We start from the raw sequence: 19,956 nt of genomic DNA on the forward strand, positions 1-19,956 counted from the left end.
GATATCAATGTGTTTTTACCAATGTTTTATCAAAGCATTCTATTATTAGTGCATCTAAGCTACTCCAAAGTAATAAAGAAGATCTTATTTTGATGTATGACTTCGGATAAAATGAAAGTTATAAATAATTCAACAAATAAAAAGGAATGTTCCAACTTTAAAGTGTATAGAATAAATTTCCGGAAACCAATGTAATGCACAGATGGAGGAAAGATAAAATTGAAACCTTACGATAGAAGATTCTCCATCTTCTAAGTTAATTTTAATCCGGTGGAACGTTGGATGTCGTCCAGTTCCTCATATCTCACTATAGGTAGAGTGATGCCAAATTTTGTCACGTTTTGTGTCTCAGGCGAAAGGATTTCGGCACACAAATCACGCTTGGTGGCGTAACATAAGATGGTTGAAGAAAAAACTAGAACAGGTGTAGAGAATTTTTCTACGACTTTTTAATGACTTGAGTGTTTTTCACCGATCTTGGTTAGTAAGTTACTGGGACAGAGAAAAGTGAAGTTCAGTAAAGTGGCACAAATATCTTCTCCATACGAACATGTCTATAGTTGAGGCGGTGCTCAAGATAAAATATTTTGTTTTCTATATAGATAGTGTCATAGATAAATATTTTTAGACACAAACTAAGTACTTTAAAAAAATACAAAAATTTTTATAATAAAATCAAAAGAAATTTTTTTTTATTTTGAGTAATTTCTAGGAAAAAAAAAAGTTTTTTATACAGGTGGCTGTTAATGAAAAACTGATTTAAGAGGAAATTTATTATGAAGTTATTTTAAAAACTTATGTAATTATTCCATCAAAAAATATGAATGGCGTTTCACTTTGTGCAGCGTTTAAAAAATCTCATAAATTAAATATCAAATAGGATAAAACATATAAAACAAAATTTTCAATTTTGAGCTATATAATGTGAACTATTCGTGTGCTGTATATCTTTTTGGTGTAAAACTATTTTACTTGCTACAAAAATGCATTTTTCCTAGAGAAAAAAATGGGAATGAAATTAAACTTTCATTTAGCTTTGGAGAAAAGTAGGTTTTCATGTACCAGGGATCTGATTTAGTGCAACGATATAAAAATTTGTTTATTCATTAGTATTAATTTATGCAACACTTTTTGAATTCTGATAGTTATTTAAAAGAAAAAATCATCAATACGTTTTTAAAATTTACTTTCTTCTCATATTGGTTCGATAAGTTTCGTAGATAATAAGTACTAAAGTTTAATAATACAGGTTATTTTCAAACAGTAAAGCTACAATATGCATAACTTGTGGCGGATTTGTTAAATTTGAAGATACAATAGCCGGATTTAATTACATATATAGTCGAAATATTATTCTAAACATAAGATGGCAGATAAAGTAATACATTGAAATCTAAAAAGGTAATTGAATAGTAATAAGGCACTGATACAATCAAAAGTAAAAATGGAAAGTTAATCTAAATGCGCAGTTAAAAATTTAACTCAGGTGGAAAGTTTAACGATGCAGTTCATCTACCGTAACTAACTTTTAACCTAACTACTGTATATATAACTAAAGGGGGAAGCACTGAAGAATGCTATTTTTTCCCTCTACCCACTATAAGTTGGGAATTTCGGATGCATCATTCTTCTGAGGTGGAAAACGGTTCTGAAAAGATGAAGAAACACATACGTTGAGTCAATTTTATTTCTGGCAGACACGTAAGATACAGAAAACGTTGAAAACCATTAGTTAAACTGAAATTTACTTTTCTTCTAAAAAACAAATACAAAGCAATACAGAGTTTATATCATAATTACGTTTTATGGCATTATTTTCCATTATAAAAAAAACAGGGTAACTTTATAGCAAACATTTTACTGCATATAAATTTAATAAAAAAATAGCTTTTATAGGAGCGATCAGGAATGACAGTTTTTACAAAACTGAAAGTCTGAAAGCGAAACCTATGTTTAATGTAAAAATATACATGGAAAATTATACTTTATATAGAAAATATTAAAAAACATAATTTAAAATCTGTGCAGTAACCCATTAGTTGCGTCGCTCCAAATTCGTTAACAATGGCAGACAGTGACTTGTTTTCTCAAATCTCCTCATCGGTTTAAAATGACGAATTAAAGGAGAGGCTGGATTATGGAGAATCTTCCACATTTGTCTAAATTGTCTGGAGTAACAAAGCGTTGAGAACATGCAATTTACCATAATTCATTTAATAAGAAAGTTTATTTCTACTATGTAAATTCTTTCATGGCATATAACCAAGTCCAAAAAATTCTTGCTTTCATTTCAATCAAACATTTTCTTTGCTTCACAGAGAAGAGAAGAAAAATAAATTACAGAATAAACGAAATGAAAGGTGTGGGAGAAAAAAGGGAAAGATTCATATTAACATGAGCAATAAATTAACTTTAAAAATGATATCTCAATAAAAATTATCAACTCCATATTTGAAGAAAACCGGCATTTTCTTAAAGAAAACTTGTTTACCCAAGTATTTGCTTCATAGACTTATACAGTGGGTACAATGCACCAAGTGAATATTTTTATCCTCTTGAGCGCAATTATTATAGATTCGATATATTAAAAAATTATAATGTATGAATATTTTTAATGAACAATAATTTATCATGTTTGTGGTCAAACATTTATATCTGAAAGGCAGGCACATAATTAACAGAATATTTACAGATGATCTTTCTATTACTTATTTTTCCCATTGCTTATCCATAATTTATAAACACATAAACATAATTTTAAACATAATAGAAGAAATATTTCATAAAGATTATTAATCTTTTTATGCCAATCATCAACTTTTTACTTCTACAACTTGCGTTTAAAATGATTCATTTCTCATTATGCACTCATAAAATATTTGAAAGGCACATACATATTTAATAGGTACTTGAATTTTTAATATCACTTTCTGCCAGCAATAGTAACGTCCAGAGGTTAAGAACCTTTGAGTTCTAGAACTCTTTGAATACACAGCACATCAGCATCAATTTTTTTTTAATCCATACTGCAATAAATTACAGATGTGAAGCATATTTTGCTCTAATGCGTATTTCTAAACAGTCGCAAAATCAATAAGACTACTTTATATTCCCAATAACCGCAAACCTCATAAAAACACCAGGACAGAAAAAGAAACACATCTATCAAGCCACTCAAACCTCGAGAAGCCATTAATATTTTACTAGCAAATAACTCCAACAGTTCTGAAAGTCATAAATGAGAAGCGTCCCAACAAATCAATACGAGCGAAGCGTTCATCACTGTTCGCTATGTTAGCAGGTTACAGAAATGATGTTTTCCTTCACATGTCAATGAATTCGCGTGTCTTTCTGGCTTTAAGACTGCGTGAGGAAACAAATAACTTGAGCATTACAATTATGAGTATTTATTTTATTCATTGAACTTCAATAAATACTATCATTTATTTTATATGTTTATTAAATAATTAACAATCGGGGAAATTAATTTAGATGAAAAAGAAGAAGAATTTATATAAATAAAAGTGAAACGCCTAAATAGTTTTCAAACTGTAGAAAATCAAACTACTGAATAGCTGTTCTTAAAATTTTGTTCACATAAATTATTAAGCATACGACAGTTTCAGTGCAGACTTTAATTATTAACTTTTTATTAATTAAAACTATGTTTCTTTAAACAGAAATATTTATTTTAATCGTACAAATGCTGTTGAATGAGAATATTAGATATTTCAAATCATTTTATTTGTCTTTGATCTGCTATTTACAAAGTTTTTTTTAATTAAATTTTGCATTATTCTTCCAAAATTATTAATAAATAAGAGAAAAAAAAAGGCTTTTGGCGATTGTAAAAATTTTTTAGTGTAATTTTTTCGAGAAACTACGAGATTTAAAAATCGTTTGAAGTACATGATATCAGGGGTGTTTGTGGGGCCCCAAAAAATCCCCTGAAACTTTTACGGACTTACTACCGACATTTTGGAGTTTCGAGAAGGCGGGGGGGGGGGAGAAATGAAAAATTACAATTATGAAGTATTGAATGACCTAATTATAAAAGTTCAATGAATTACTTTTTTTGCAAAATTAATAACCATAAATTTTCAAACATATAAACTACTACATTTTATGTAAATATTTTAAATTACCTGAATTAATTCTTTAAAAAAAATTATCTAATTTCTGCTGCTTTTTTTTATTTTTTGATGTTTGTGGGCTTGTCTTTCTTTTGTGGTGAACTTCATAATTGCAGGAAGGTTGACTTTTATTTTTCTCATTTACAGTTGAAGAAATTTCCTCGAGAACTGCACATGCAGAGGTAGAAGCAGTTTGCTTTTCTGCTAATGTAGAAGGTTTTTCAGAGACTTTTATAGGTGACTCATCTGAAATACATGTTTTTAAGTCCTTTTGATATGTTTTCCAACTTCTGTTCATATTGAGTAAGAGATCTTTGTGAATTGGATCAGTCATTGGATTTTTTGAGCCATATTTTTCACATGAGGTTTCTTTAGAAGCCATTAAATCATATTTAATAGTCTGCACTGCATCTAGGGACTCAAAGAGAGGTTCTATAGTCAGTGACAAGTGTATCCATTAAGTTGAATGCACTTTCCACTAATGGGCCATGGAAGCAGCTAAGGCAGGCTTTGACCAATTTAGCCAATGTAGGATACTTATAATCATTTGTGAAATCATCTTTTAAATTAAAAACTTTAGACCAATATTTATCAATTGTACACTTGACTTGATTTCCACTTTCATCAGATGTGTAAAGCATTTCTTTGGTGATATCAATATCACTCTGGTATAACCTTATTTCAGCTTCTACTTTTGACTTTTCATTATCACTAAAAATATGGGACATAAAAGATGATAATTTTTCAAAAGCTAATATTGTACTGGTTTTACCTCCTAGCTCTGGATCTAATGCTGTAAAACTAATTAGATATGAATTTTTAAGGGGTAATTTCTGTTTCATATGCTGTGCTGTATTAGTATAAGCTTTCATCAGAGAAATTTGGAATTCTTTTGCTATTGGATGATTTTTTGATAATTTCTTCAGGAGAGTGGAAGCTTCTGCACCAGTAAATATTACTTTGCTAGGTAGATGGAATTCTGGATTTGTGGCATCAACCTTTAATAAATCATTATAAGATGTGCACTCTATATTTTCTGGCTTCATAAAAAAAGAGAAAAATTTTGCCATCAATTTATAAATACTGGAATGTATTAAATGAAGCATTGGTTTTTTTGTTTCAAATAATTTAATATATGTGTTGAACTCTGGTAATACTGCTGAATATAATGCCATATGCAATAAAGTTTTGTTTTGCATAACAAATAACCCATTTAGTATTCTTTTTTTCCGAGCTAAAGCATCCTTTGTGAGTTGTTGGGAATGCAAGCAAGAATACACCCCTTCAACAATTTTTTTCTGAGCTGCAGAAATATTTCTTTTATTGTATACAGTTTCAACATAAGAAAAATAATCCCCTTTATCAGTTTTATCCAAGTAGTGAAAATAAAATGCAATAAGAGCATCCCACAGATCTTTGATTCTTTCTAAAACACATAAAATGTACACCCACCTATGGTCTGGTCTCTTCAAGGGCTTAAGTTTTTTAATGGCAAGGGATTCACAGATTTTGAAAAAATTTTCTCTTTTACTGCAGCTTTTCATATCAAAATAGATGTCATCAAACAAATCTTCTAAGTATCTATCAAAACATGAAGCAAATTTTTTTGCACAGTTATTAGCTGTGTGACATGTGTTACCCTCAATATCTAATAAGTGGGGTGCTTTGTTTGATCGTAGTCTGGTTTCAACACCCTTTTTTTTTCCACGCAACGACATGAGTCCATTAATACACTAATTAAGTTTGCCCATGGAATATTATTATCTTCAATAGTATTAACAACTGCTTTGAAAACAGCTTCTGAATTGCAAGATTCCATCTTTAGAGATGCAAAATGATGAACTACAACTTCATTTTGATTGTTGTCATAAAACTGCACCAATATTGCCAGTATACTTTCTTGAGCATTGCTAGTACTTTCATCCAAATTTAGAGAAAATGGAGTCTCCTTTAAAGTTTTAATGATATTTTCCTTAACAGTTTTTGCGAGCCCATATTTCATCTTATAACATGCTTCCAACGAGTTTAGTGCCGTCTGATCGCGGCTCAACTGTTTGCACAGTTCAATTAAATTGGGAGCTACATTGAAAGAAAGAGAATTCTCGGCGATAAACGAAGTTATTAATACCTTTTGGCGTGCTTTTCTTGTCACTATATCCAATGGCCGAGCATCAGTCTCCAGTAAGTCATCAGTATTTTTTGAATTAGCATAATTACTTAAAGTCATTGAATGTCTAATGCACTTTGAATATTTTATGTGCGTCACAGTTTTAGAATGATTTGTGAAAGCCTTGAATCCTTCCCCACCATACTTCAGCAGTGAGTTACAAAAAACACAATATGCTTGTCCAGCAACATTTATTTTCTTGCACCATGTGCCGATGGTATCCCCATTACCATCTCTCCGTTCAATCCAATTCCACCTAAATGCATTCCGGACACCTTCTTCTAATTGTATAATATCACTATTTATATCGAGAAATTTCATAGTGAAATTCTCTTGCGTATATAAATAAAAAAATATTTCAATAAACGAAACGAAAAATTTACACGTGCATCAATAAATGAAACGAAAATTTTATACAGCGGAGAAAAAAAAGTTGCGAAGCGATCAATGAATAATAGCTAATACGGCGAAAAATCCCCCTTCTCTACTTATTGGCGCCACGCCAGAAGAGATAAGACCTTTGAACCCAGAGTCACGTAATCGCACATCTGGTCGAACGAAGTCTCTCCCTTTTTTTTTTCTGCCGCGCCTACTTGCCGAAAAGAATCCAGAAGAGAATGTCCGAGAACCGGGGAAATGAGCCATAACTCGCAATAAGGAAAGAACAAAAAAGAAGTTTTCCCCCCTTTTCACGCATTATCACTTCCTTTGGAGAAAGAAAGGAAAAGTTTTCACCACACACACTGACCTTGCGTTTTCTGCTTTCAAAGCAAACAAAATTACCCAGATCAAAATAAATAATTCATTATTATTCCTACTTCCTTTTGAACGACGATCCCCGGAATTTCCGGGTATCAAAGTTCAAAATCCCCGGAATTCCGGGGTTTCCCCGGAGCACAAACACCCCTGCTGATATTCTCTTTAATTCAAAATAAAGTTACGAATGAAAGATATTTTGTGAAGTACAATTTTACTTAAAAATCATACATGTTTTTTTTTAAATGCGTTTATTTCAATGTGAATTGATATTCCATCGAGCACTATTAATACGCATAATTTTAAATTTTCTACATGTTACATTTAAACAAAGGAACCGACAGCAGCTGATTGGATGTTACAAGTGAAGTCTTCTTTATAATAAGATCTTCAAATTTCGCTAGCAAGTACTGAAGCATAAGGAAGGTTTTACTGAAAATTTCAGGGAAATTAATTTTTTATTACTGAAAGACTTGAAAGTATTTTCATTCCAAGTAATGTCGAGCATATCAACTAATTCTAAATAAAATCTCAAAAGTTTTGTCAAATGTTAAGATAATGCTACGGATCAAATATGTAACTAAATTAAGACGATGTAAAAAACATACATATTTTATTTATATTTTTACAAATATGTTTATGTAATATTAAAAGATATTACTTTAATACATGATTCATAATACAAGATAAATTCAAATGCGCAAGGAAAAAAAAAAATTAAAAATCCATCCAAGAATGAGTATTGTTTTAAATAAGAAGCAAGCGAATTTTAAAAATTAAAAGACAAAAAATATTTAATGAACTAAATTTGATATTTAATTTACTTTGTTTTCAGACAATTAAAACATTTTTTCATCTTGTACCGTTTATAAAAATAAATTTAGTTTATTATAAGCAACCTTAACAATTTCACCATAATATCGGCATGATAATGATCGTGGTAATAACAGCAATTTTGCAAACAGCTCACTTAATCCTCTCACATTTTTCTAAAAAATATTATTTAGATGAAAAACTAGGATAGAAAGAGTTTTCAGACCCTGCGTGACAAGTTGACAATTTAACTAGAACAGAGTTTTAAAAAAATTATCAGATTTTAACAACCTCTGAAATGAACTTTGATATTTTGTTAAGCGCATAGCACTTGAAAGGTTACACATAATTTCATTTTTGTTAAATTGTCTTTCAAATGTTATTAATTCAGAAAATTTACCTCAGATCATTGTGAAATAAGGTAATCTGTAACTACTCCTTTGCTGGTCAAAATTAAGTCTTTCAACAACTCTAACACTATTTTTTAAAACTTTTCTCTTATTTTAAAACATATCTTTTGATACCGGGTTGAAAAAAACATCGTAATGATTTAATATGTCCTAAAAACAAATGTCAATTGCTCAGATGGAGATGGGAAAAGTAAAGTTTAGCAAACAAATTAAACAGATTTCAACGATAGCAGCGATTTTAGGTTACGAGAAATAACAAAAAGATGGCCGTTTTTTTAATAGTAATTTCGAAGAAAATTATCCTAGAAAATATATTTTCACAAAACCTTAAAATTCAAAAATTTATCTTTTCAACGATATTAATTTCCTTTCTGTGCAATTATTTCTATAGATATTAATATTTTTAATAAAATTTAGCGCTGACCATTCCGAGAAGGAAATTTAAAGATACCATTTGGTTAAGCAATGACTTTGAATAATCTACCACTATTTTTTTTTAAATCTCTTATTTTAATACTTGTTGACAATACTCTTTGTTTTAAAGTAGCGATTTAACAATGATCGAATGAAAATATAAGTGCTCCATTAAAATTCAAACGAAGCTTCAGAAAGTAAATTTTTTGTAGTCAAATATATATATATTATTGCTAAGAACAAGATTACATACGAAGAGCTTTTACCAGAGCACATCAGGCAACAGCTCTTCGCAAGTTCCAAGGAAAAAAAAAAAAAAAAAAAAAAAAAATTAAAAGCTAAGACGAACAACAATTTGTACCAGGAAAACTGCGGATTTAATTTTTTTCAAGTTTTTTGTTAATGAAAATTTAACTATTCAATTGTCTCTCAAAATTTTTAAGACAGGTAACTACGTTGAAAAATCTTTTTTTTCGCAAAAATATATTTTTAAAAATTCAGTATTTTTAATTTCAGAACAGTCTTCATAAAACGTTTGAATTTTATTTCTAAACGTATTCTTCAGGAAGATGCATTATTATATTTATATAATACAAGTTTTAATGATATTTTACACCTTTAAATGTTATTTCCTAAAATTCAAATTTTGGCAGAATTTTCTTATGAAAACCATCATAAATTAAAATCTAGAGCATACTTTTTGTTCAAATTTGGTACAAATCTGTTCATTTGAAAATATTCTATAAACGTTTTAACGTTTCACAATGTGAAAAAATTGAAAATTCCATGTTTTGTATCAGTCGAACCACAATATTTAACAACTGGATAGAAGGAGCGTGTTTATTAGTTCAGGAATTATGAAACATGTTTATTAAGCTATCTGCGATATTTATTAAATATTTGATAAATTATTTTGATAATGATAAATTCGATTTGATAAATTATTAAACTAGAGGGTTTTTGCTTTATACCTGCTTTTAGCCAAAACACCTACATTTTTCCAATTAAAAAAAAATCTGTCTTTGAATTGGTATATTTTAGTTTCATGGATGTTTTTTCATTCTATTTTGTGCAAAAATTAAAAAAAAATATTATAATTTTATGGAGTTTTTCAAAAAATTCATGCCGAACGTATACACACACATTACACCATTTTTACACTTCAACACTTGTCAACAAAATGTGTAGTACTATTATAACAAAATTATGGTAAAAAATCAGATATCGGCGGTTTTTAAATTTGTCTGCTTCAATGATATTTTCGGTATTTTAATTCTAATTGAAAAACATCTCAGAGAATAAAATGATTTTGTTTTATTTGAACTGCAAAAAGATAGCACCGCATACGATTAAAGGATTATATTTTATAGGAAAGAAATTTTCACGATAAAATAAAATTTGTTTCCTTAATTCTTTATTTTCAAGTTTATGTGTAATTTAATTTGAAATGGAAAAGCGGAACATTACAAATCCCCTTCGGAAAGTGAAAGTTGCTGCTACATCACTGCATTTGAAAATTTTGATGCAAGAATTATTCCTAGCTAAGGAATCCGAAGCAGGATCCTATATAATGAATCCAAAGAAATTTAAATGTAAATATTCAAATAAAAAATAATTTGCCGAAAAAATCACTCTTATTATCCCAGATAAGTTATTATGCAATTACAATATAGAATTTACATGCTTTTATAAATCTAAGAAATTAAATTGAATTGAATTAAACTCAATTTTATTACAAAGAGTAATTTCTGAATAAATTGCAGGTTTAAGCGCCTACAAGAAGGGAGTAAAAATTCCAAAATGTTTTTGTGAGGAAATTTCAGCTTGAAAGCTGCCTTTGCCCCTCTTTTTTCCTCTTAATTTGCATTAAGTGAAAATAACTGTGTTTAATATGCATATAAATTATATAAAACACCAAATTAGTACTACAGTCTGGTGATAACACAATTTCTCAAAATTTCTAAGCTTCCAAATTCAGCTTATTTCATCAAGTCAATCAAAATTCCTTTTATTGCAAGCCCTTCACGACGAAAAAGATCAACTCTATTTTCATGAATTTCAGATCCAAAAGTGAAATAAAATTGAAAAATACGACAGCAAAATTACTTTCGAAACGTGGGTAAGTAACTAAGAGCATTAATTAAGTGGATACATACTTTTATTGGATTTCTAATATAATTTATAAATGGTCAACAATCCAAACAGAAGAGTAATCAAATTAAAAGAAAAATATATTTGCGGACAAGAGTTTGCAACTTAATTCAAATGCGCATATGGATACTATTGAAATATTACTGAAGTATAGAATTCTTTAAATTATACGAAATAAATACAAAAAAGTTCATTGGATTTATAATAATATTTAGCTAGAATTTAGGATCTAAGCTAAACAATAATTTACTGTTATTCGCGGGACCAAGTTCTGAAGACAATCCAATTCACAGGGCGAAACAACATTTCGAACAAAAATATCAATTGCACGTACATGATGAAACCGATTAAACATTAACGAAAAACAATGAAATGTTTAGCCGGATTCAGAAGCGATTAAGAATTCTTATTTTTCATCAATTACTTTTAATTGCTAACAGATGCTTCAAATCATGAAACGTCCATTAATATTTTACAACAGTGACTTCGACGGCAGTTGTTCTCAATTTTAGCTCAATTAAATTGATTCCGGGTATTACATTGCTGAAAACATGTTCTCTGGTTTCCTGACGTTTATAAGAAATACGATTTCTCCTTTTTACGGCGCCATATAAATAATTGATTCTGGTAAAATAGGAAAGATTTCGCTCATTATCTGAGAGAGAAAGAATATATTTTCACTCACAAAGTTTTGTTTTTTTTAATCTTTAATTGAGGGAAAATTTTGATTTGCCAGCTTATTGGTTACGAAACTAAATGGGCTACTAACCCCACATACACGTCGGATTTTCGGTTAATGGAAAGCTGCCACCCTTTAACTGGATGCTAAAAAAAAATCAAGTGTTTAATACACGAAGATTTGAATTAGTTACTATTAATCCTAATGTTTGACTGATTATATAGCACCAAATAAGAGTTAAGCATTTAAGATGCAATGAAATATTAATTGGATTTATTCTGTGAAGTCAGCTGTATGAACCCACTTTTTTTTTGGCACTTTTATCATTAGTCATTCCTTTTAACTAATAAGACAATTAGTCAAATTTAAGTTATACAATTTTATTTATTTAGAAATACACAATGCTTTTCCAGTTACAAAATATAAATTAAATTATCTCCACTAATATCGGGATTCATTGCCCAAACATTGCATATTTGATTTATTGGGTTAAGGACCTATTTGGAGATGAGCCAAAAGCAACTGAGGAAACATTACGCCATTCAATCGCGGCCAGCTGACAAGAGCGATCGAATGGCCGAAATCTTTTATTATAAACGTGCGAGGAAATTTATATCACAAATTTAGCATGCTAAATATCATCATTCAGCGGCCTTTAATAATAAAACCAAGACATTGTCACCGGGAAGAAAGAATAGTTCCTCAAAAATGGAATTTTTATTCAACAGATTAATTTTCGGCTGACCACAATTCAAATTACAAGAATTGTTCAAGAATTTTCTTTAAGAACTTTCAAAGTAGAATATTAATATTACAAATCAAATTAAAATATTTTTTGATTATGCTTTTTTTACAAATTAAAAACCCCGCACAAAGATACTCATCTGTAAATAGATTTTTTGCAGTGAAGTTCGAGATTGGTTATGATTACTTTTCAAATCTTTTTTCATAGCAGTAGATTTCTACATGATCAGAACAAGAAACATCGCACCGATAATCAAATATACATATCTGATTTGATCTGTAAGATTAGCGTCATGGTTTTAAAATAGCACGTAGGTTATGGTGTCCCGCTGCCAAGTCTAGACTTCTAGATCAGTGGGGCGCAGGTTTTCACCGAGTATATATATGCACTTGATACATGTCAAATCCGTCGAGGGATAAACGTCATCCCGTTGGTGTATCAGCTCAGGTATCGTCTCCGTCATCCGATCAAAATTCAAAATGACAAGATAAATTTCAAAATATTCCTCGTCCAGCTCGAACAGGTCAATAAAATAATGAAACTAAATTTTAAATTTCAAGAATTATTGATTTGGTTCTTTATAAGTTTGGAATGACGTCAGAAGCATCGGTCCCGACTCCTCGAATTTATATTCTACACAAATGAAATATTCTACTGGCACATTGGTCAGTGACAACTCAAACAGTATAATCATGGAGATGTAACTAATAAATAATACTACACTGTGCAATTTTGCACTTCCGCAAAAATATCGACTTTCAAAATAATCAGTTAATAAAAATTTAATAAATTTTTTTACTTGATGTATGCATGTTACTAATACAGAAATTGTAAAAAAAGTTCTAATTTTTAATGAAGTTCAAAATAGATTGTTTCACTTATGCTCCCTTCCTTTGTTTATCAAGATTTACAGAATGGTGGCTGAACATTAATAATAATAATAATAAAATCCCTAAAGTATATGGTCAAAACAAAGCATGTACGGAAATTATTGTATTTATGTATATAAATTTTATAATACGATATTCTTTAAATAATCAGTAATTTTTTTCTCTCCTTATTTTCAAATTTTAGGCGGGTGAAATATTTTTCAGCAGAGAAAAAAATCTTTCTAACATTTCTAAGATTGCACTCTTCTATATAGTTTTTCGTTCTACCATTGTTGTAGAAGAAAAGGGAGGGGAGCATTGTTGTTTCGCATGTACAGTAAAATAAAACTGCAGCATTTCAAAATATCCCTCATCCATTACGAAATGAAGAAAGTATACCTTTTCTTTTTCCAGCATTTCGCCAAAAGACTGAAATCGCTAATAGGCAAAATGCTTTTAGATCTTTAATGGATTTAAAAAATAAGAGTAATATTAAATAAATTAGAGATTAGATTATGCACTAAAATTAATTAAAGGTGTAACAGTGATTACGGGCGAGTTGCACCGGCCTCTAATGAAAGATTTAACGTGTTTATTATGACTCATAACTGTTCGACATATAGGTTTATGCACAATATTATTTAAACAGACGATTTGTATATATAAATATTGTATTGATTCAATGGATATAGCGAAATCGATAGAACCTGCCCAATGATATTTGACAAAGTGTTAATGTTATATTAATATTTTTTGATACAAAAAATATGCATTTTTTTAAAATTTACTTATTTAGCCACTCATTTTTTAAATAAACTGCCTGCGATCCCCCTCAGCATGGAAGCCCAAGGCCAGCGTTTTTATTTTTTTAAACCTTTTTTTTAGCTCTTTTTTACCCTTTAATCTATCATTACTGCTCCACTAACACATCAATATGTATAATCAGTAACATCTACATATAGGTACAATAATAAAATTACAATACGGAGACGTCTTTTATTTTTACCAGTTACGCAAAAATGGCGTATATTCGTAATTAGGTATTAATATTAAATGTGCTTATATTATATATTTATCTATATATATAATGGGAATCTTGAGGTTATTTGGCAGAACTCAATAATTTAAAATATGGATCGGAAATGCCATCTGTTAAAAACAGCTTTTATCTTTTCTGTTATACTCAATCTATCAATCAATATCCACCATTTAATCTTTTTTTCCATGACATACCCTCTGAAAACCTTTCACCCACCCTTGGGGATACGCGAACTATATGATGAGAAATGCTGCCCTAGGCATTTGACTAGTCAGAAATCCGCCTGGGCATAAAATGAGTGAAAGCGTACAAATCGAGTTCTTTTTTAGATGATTCCATTTATTCAGCCTTCAAGTTTCGCTTTTTTTCTTTTTTTTTTTAATTCTCTTTCAGTCTCGGAAATTTATTTTTAAACCAGAAATATCTGTCTGATCACGAAGCTAGATAAAGCCCCTCAACACCGAGAAAATTGGCAGCGATAAAAGAATTTAATATATGCTTGCTATGCTGCACATACCTTCATTCTGCCAAATTTTTCAGTGTGAAAAATGTATGCTCATGTATATTTTATGCTTAGTGAGAAACAAAGATAAATAACAGCGACAAATTTTAAGTAAAAGCAGAGATAGAAGAATTATTTTTATTTATACCCAAACTAACTTTAGATTATGATGCACAAATTTCTAATCCTCATCCAACTTTTAGGGAGGCAACATTGATTACAAATATGTATATTCTAGAATTTACAAGAAAATATTTAAAATTTAAATAAAATTAAATGGTAAATAAAATTAATGAAATTTAATATAAAATTAAATGATGAAACTTTTACACCCAAATTTATCCCTTCAATTTTTTTAAAAACAAAATCAAGTTTTAAATATTAGAAGTCTGAAAAATATCTCTGTATTGTTTTCAAATATAAGCCATCTCGCCATATAAATAAAATCTCATATAGCCATTTATTTAATGGTGCAAAAATTAGAGAAGAAAATTAATAAAGAAAATTTTATATATAATTCAAAAATTCATAACTATATCACAGCTCTCTGATTTATTCTTATTTTTTGATAGTGTGGCAGCTGTAGATCAAATATAAGCTAAATATTTTAACTTTAAAAAAAAAACTCTCAATGTTTTATTTTTGGTATTTGACAATGCATAAAGATCATTACAAACTCTTTTTATATTCATGTTGTGTTCTGCACTTTCATTAGTGTTGTACTTAAATAGTATTATTAGTACAGTATTAAGCACAATTTATGATCAATTTTTAATATGGTCTTAGTTTTGCTTCAGTTAAATACTGTCTCAAATCAAAGTTATTCCTATTTATAAAAAATATTAATCATCTTCACACAGTTCAGATACTCACAATATAAATCTAACTTTAGAATTTCAGTAGGAATGATAAATACAGTTAACGAATACTTTTAGTTTAGCATAAATGAAATCAAGATTTAAAATGAAAATGCATATAATTTCTGTTTATAAATATGACTCACTGTTTTATTATTCAAATATCACATATTGCATTTACTCAGAATTAGGTGGGCTACTTATGCAATGTACTGTGTCATGTAATCTATATACATAGACATTCTTAAGTCATACAAATTCGATTTCTTTTGATCACCATGCATTTTCTAAATACGTAGATTAAGGAATGATAAAAACCCCAAATAGCCTTTTAAACTTGACATTTAAATGGTGGGTAATAAAGCATCTCCTCCCCATCCATTTCTAAATACTACAAGATAAGATTGATGATCTCTGGCTACTTTTAGGTTAACATATTTTTGATTTTCTTCTAGCAATAAATCTAATTATCAATAACTAAGATCTACTAAGAGGAATAAAATCCTATTCATTTAACAGCACAACATTTGTATAAGCTCAGATGTAGAAGAAAAATTTTCCTGGTATAGAATACATACTCTTTACATGAAGAAAGGTTATTGTAGTTTTATTTTTTACATCATCTATTCAGAATTGACAAAAATATATTTTTTTATGAAAGAATGATATCAAAATTACTTTTTCCTTCATTGCAAGAATGAAATGTACGTATTTGATAAATGGCAACTTCATGCATTTACTGGAATAAACAGTTAAAGGATATATATATATATACACACACATAAGTATTTAGAGGAAATAATTTAACAAAATAAATTAATGCTGAATCTCATTTGAAGATTCAGAAAGTATAATAATTTGGTATTTTCTCACTATACAGATGAACAATTATTAATTTGTAAATATAAGATTAAGAGCAATCATGTAGGAAATGGTTAAAAATTGATATTTATTACCAGTCCTACATAAGAATTTACAGCTTCACTATAAAATTTCAGTTTTAAGTCCATTTTGCCTATTAAAACAATGTACTATGATTTATGCATTTCAGAGCTTCAGAAAATCAAATAATCAGAATGCATACTTTTTCCCCCTATAATAACTAGACTAGTTTATAAATATTTTATAATATATATTAGTACACTTGGTACAATTAGGTTTTAATACATTGCTCAGAAATTACTTTACATTTTAACAGGCAAAATTATTAAAACGACAACTTAAAATGAAATCAATAATATGATAAAGAATCCATTTTGGATTTTAAAATTTAATGAAATTTTAATTTTTTAAAGGAAATGTATTCTTAATATATAAAACCATGTTGACTATTACTAATCAATATTAAACTGTTTTAATCATTAATCATATTTTTTTGACAATTAAAGCTGAAAACAGCTAATATGAAAACTATTGTATCAAATCACTGCTTGAATTATTACTTGAAAAGATATACTAAATGAGATTATCGGAACTTAAACTGCTTTCTGCAGAAAACTTAACAAGAATTATTAAATAATATAATAAAAACTTTGAGACACTTAAAAAGGAAAAGCAATTGCTTAAAGATAAGACAGTAATATTACATTATTGCTTATATGTGACTAAATTTAATCTTCTCAATTCAAATTACTGATAAGTGACATTTTATGATCCGATTTTGATATCACTTTAGTATCAATTACAAAAATATTACTCTAAATGTTAAATAAATTTATTATATTTTTCTATATTCCGCTCATAAAGATATATAAAAATGCACAAGCTGTTATTAACTTTTAAAAGTTACAAAAATAAGTGAAGAATTTATACCACTTATCACACATATACCCACCACACCAACTTATCAGAAAGTATATTTTATATGTATCTGATATATATAAAGTGGCTAAAGTGATAAAATATTAAGACAAAGGCAGAAATTTAATCAGGCATTAATTTTTAAAAAATAATATCAAAATTCTATGAAATTTTCCTTTTTTTTTTTCTCAATATGAATAAAAATATAAAATGTGAAGAAAGAAACAAATATTACATTGCATGGTTAATAATATATATATGCATAACATGGTTAATAATATATATGCATAACATATATGTTTGCTCAAATTTAGCTAAATCAGCATTCGTTAATAACTTGAATTAGGATAAATTTATCATATTTTAGTTACACTCTGAACATACAGATTCTATGTACTTTATTAAACAGATGTTCTTATAAATGAAATGAAATAAACTTAAAAATTAAAGTTATCATACCAAATGCTACTCAGTATAAAAAGTTATATCAAATATGTGAACCATTAAAAAAAAAAGATTTTATTATAAACAGTTTACAGTTATAGAAACCTTAGATAAATAAGAAAAATGCTTCTAAAAAAATTATAATTAGTTAAATTGCATAACCAAACTAATCTTTTTTTATAATACATTAAGCTTTTTGAAAATGGAATATATTTACACAGCAGAATAATTTAGATATAGGTTTTGGACAACATAAAAAATTAAAGAATTTGAAAAATGAGAATGAAAGAGAAATAACACATTTTATTTATAATTATTTAGAATATACAAAATTATTCATATGTCCAAAGACAGATAGAAAAATGTCAAATACTCTCAGATATAATCTCTTTCTGTATGTGAATTTAAAAACTGATTGAAAACATTCAATAGCAAATTAAGAATACAGTTTATAGCGATCGTAATTTAATTTCAAGTATTACGTTAATATAATGGACTTACCCATGATGAAAGTTCTTTTTTCACGGATAGGAACTTTATGCCGGAAACTTTATATCAGAAAATTTCGAATGAAAAAGTTTTTTCTTAGCAAAAAAACAATAAAAATAAAATTGCAAAAAAGTTCTTATACAAGCGGATCTTTAAAAAGTTGTTTAACAACCTTAAAATATTAGAAGAAACATGCAGAGAAATTTTCGATCAACTTAAGACACTTCAACGAAATGCACATTCAAGACAAATCTCATCCAAACTGAAAGTCCAAGTTCTGAAAGCAGACAGACGATTCGTAAAATAATTTCACTTCACTTCATAAGTCAGAAAAATCCCTCTTTGTGCAACTTAATGGTTGAGTGCTTAACAAACAGCAGCTTAAAGTAATATTTAGAGGTTATCATTTCCATCAGGACGTTACTTCTTTGCTGGAAAAAGCAATACTATTTTATAAAGATTTTAAAATGTTAGGAACAGATAGCATTTAGCACAGCTTCTGTTTTTCTCAGATTCATTCCCTCGCAAATCTGTATTTTCTTTCCCGTTTTCTTTTCTATTAGATATTTCCTGTAGCATACCTTTCTCTGATTGATAACTTACCAAGTAATTATAATTTATTAATCATCGTCGTCAGTAACCTGGAATTACTGGAAAAACGATTCAGTCTACAGAAAGCAAGTAAGCAAGCAACAATCAACAAAACAATCAATCAAAACTCAAGAAAATGAGAAAAAGTTGAGAAAGTTGTTGAGGATATTTGACGCGGCTATTTTCAATTGCGCTAATTAGCTTTTGTTTGATGCGTTTTTTTTTTTTTTCAATTAGGCTAAATTATGTTTAGTAGCATTAGTTGCCGATGCAAAGAATTTTAATTAATGTGGGAAAATACATTACTGTTAGTTTTTAAATGCAATTCTATCAACAGAAAGAATCTCACCCTGAATGAACACATAATAAAATTAATTTAATTTATTGATTTTCGACTTAGATATTGTTTGTGAATATTTTTGCTTTTTCTTTTGCTTCTTTGAATGGTGCACAATTTTTTATACATTTACAGTTAATTTCTATTGATTAAAAATTCATCATATATGGGTAAAAACAAATTTAATACATTATTGGGATAAAAGTAATAAAAAAAATGACGAATTGAACTAGCGCCAATTTAAAAGCGTTCTTTAAAAACTGGATGTAATCTTGCAAATAAGCAATTTTAATTTATTAATATTCTCTCTAAAAATAGTGCTATATAAAATGAAAAGTGTTATCTTTAATTTATATTTATAATTTATATTAAAGATTACAATAATTTATTATTTACTTCAGAACGTATCGGGTTTAACAAAAGAGAACAAATTAGGTTTATTTTTACTTGAATGAATTCGAAAACTGTAAACAGATGGCAGCACTGACCTTACTAATTTTCCTTCAACTGTGCGCATAGAGAACAGTGGACTGAGCAATTTGAAAATTTTTTTGTTAAGGAAAATTTTAATTTGTTTTTTTAATCTAATAAATTTTAAGACAGAGTGTTAGAAAATCGGAAAAGTATAAAATAATTAAATTCTTTTTTTCATGAACATAATGTATATGATAATGATAAAATCTGTTAATTTAGTCTAAATAAATAAATGACTTTTTTCTGTCGCTGTTCTTCCCATTTCTAATTTTTTTTTTTTTTTTGC

General features: G+C 28.4%; 1 protein-coding gene across 1 annotated transcript in view; it reads right to left on the reverse strand.

Annotated features, from left to right (window-relative positions):
• Window positions 1-18,537, reverse strand: part of LOC129958945 (actin-binding LIM protein 1-like) — a 62,644-nt gene extending 44,107 nt beyond the window's left edge. Inside the window, exon 1 of the mRNA XM_056071699.1 lies at window positions 18,281-18,537. Coding sequence (XP_055927674.1) covers window positions 18,281-18,284 — 4 coding nt within the window. The 5' untranslated portion in view covers window positions 18,285-18,537. The remainder of the gene's footprint in view (window positions 1-18,280) is intronic.
• Between the last annotated feature and the right edge of the window lie 1,419 nt (window positions 18,538-19,956).

Source organism: Argiope bruennichi, chromosome X1, assembly GCF_947563725.1.
Source record: "Argiope bruennichi chromosome X1, qqArgBrue1.1, whole genome shotgun sequence".
In the NCBI taxonomy this organism is placed as follows: Eukaryota; Metazoa; Arthropoda; class Arachnida; order Araneae; family Araneidae; genus Argiope; species Argiope bruennichi.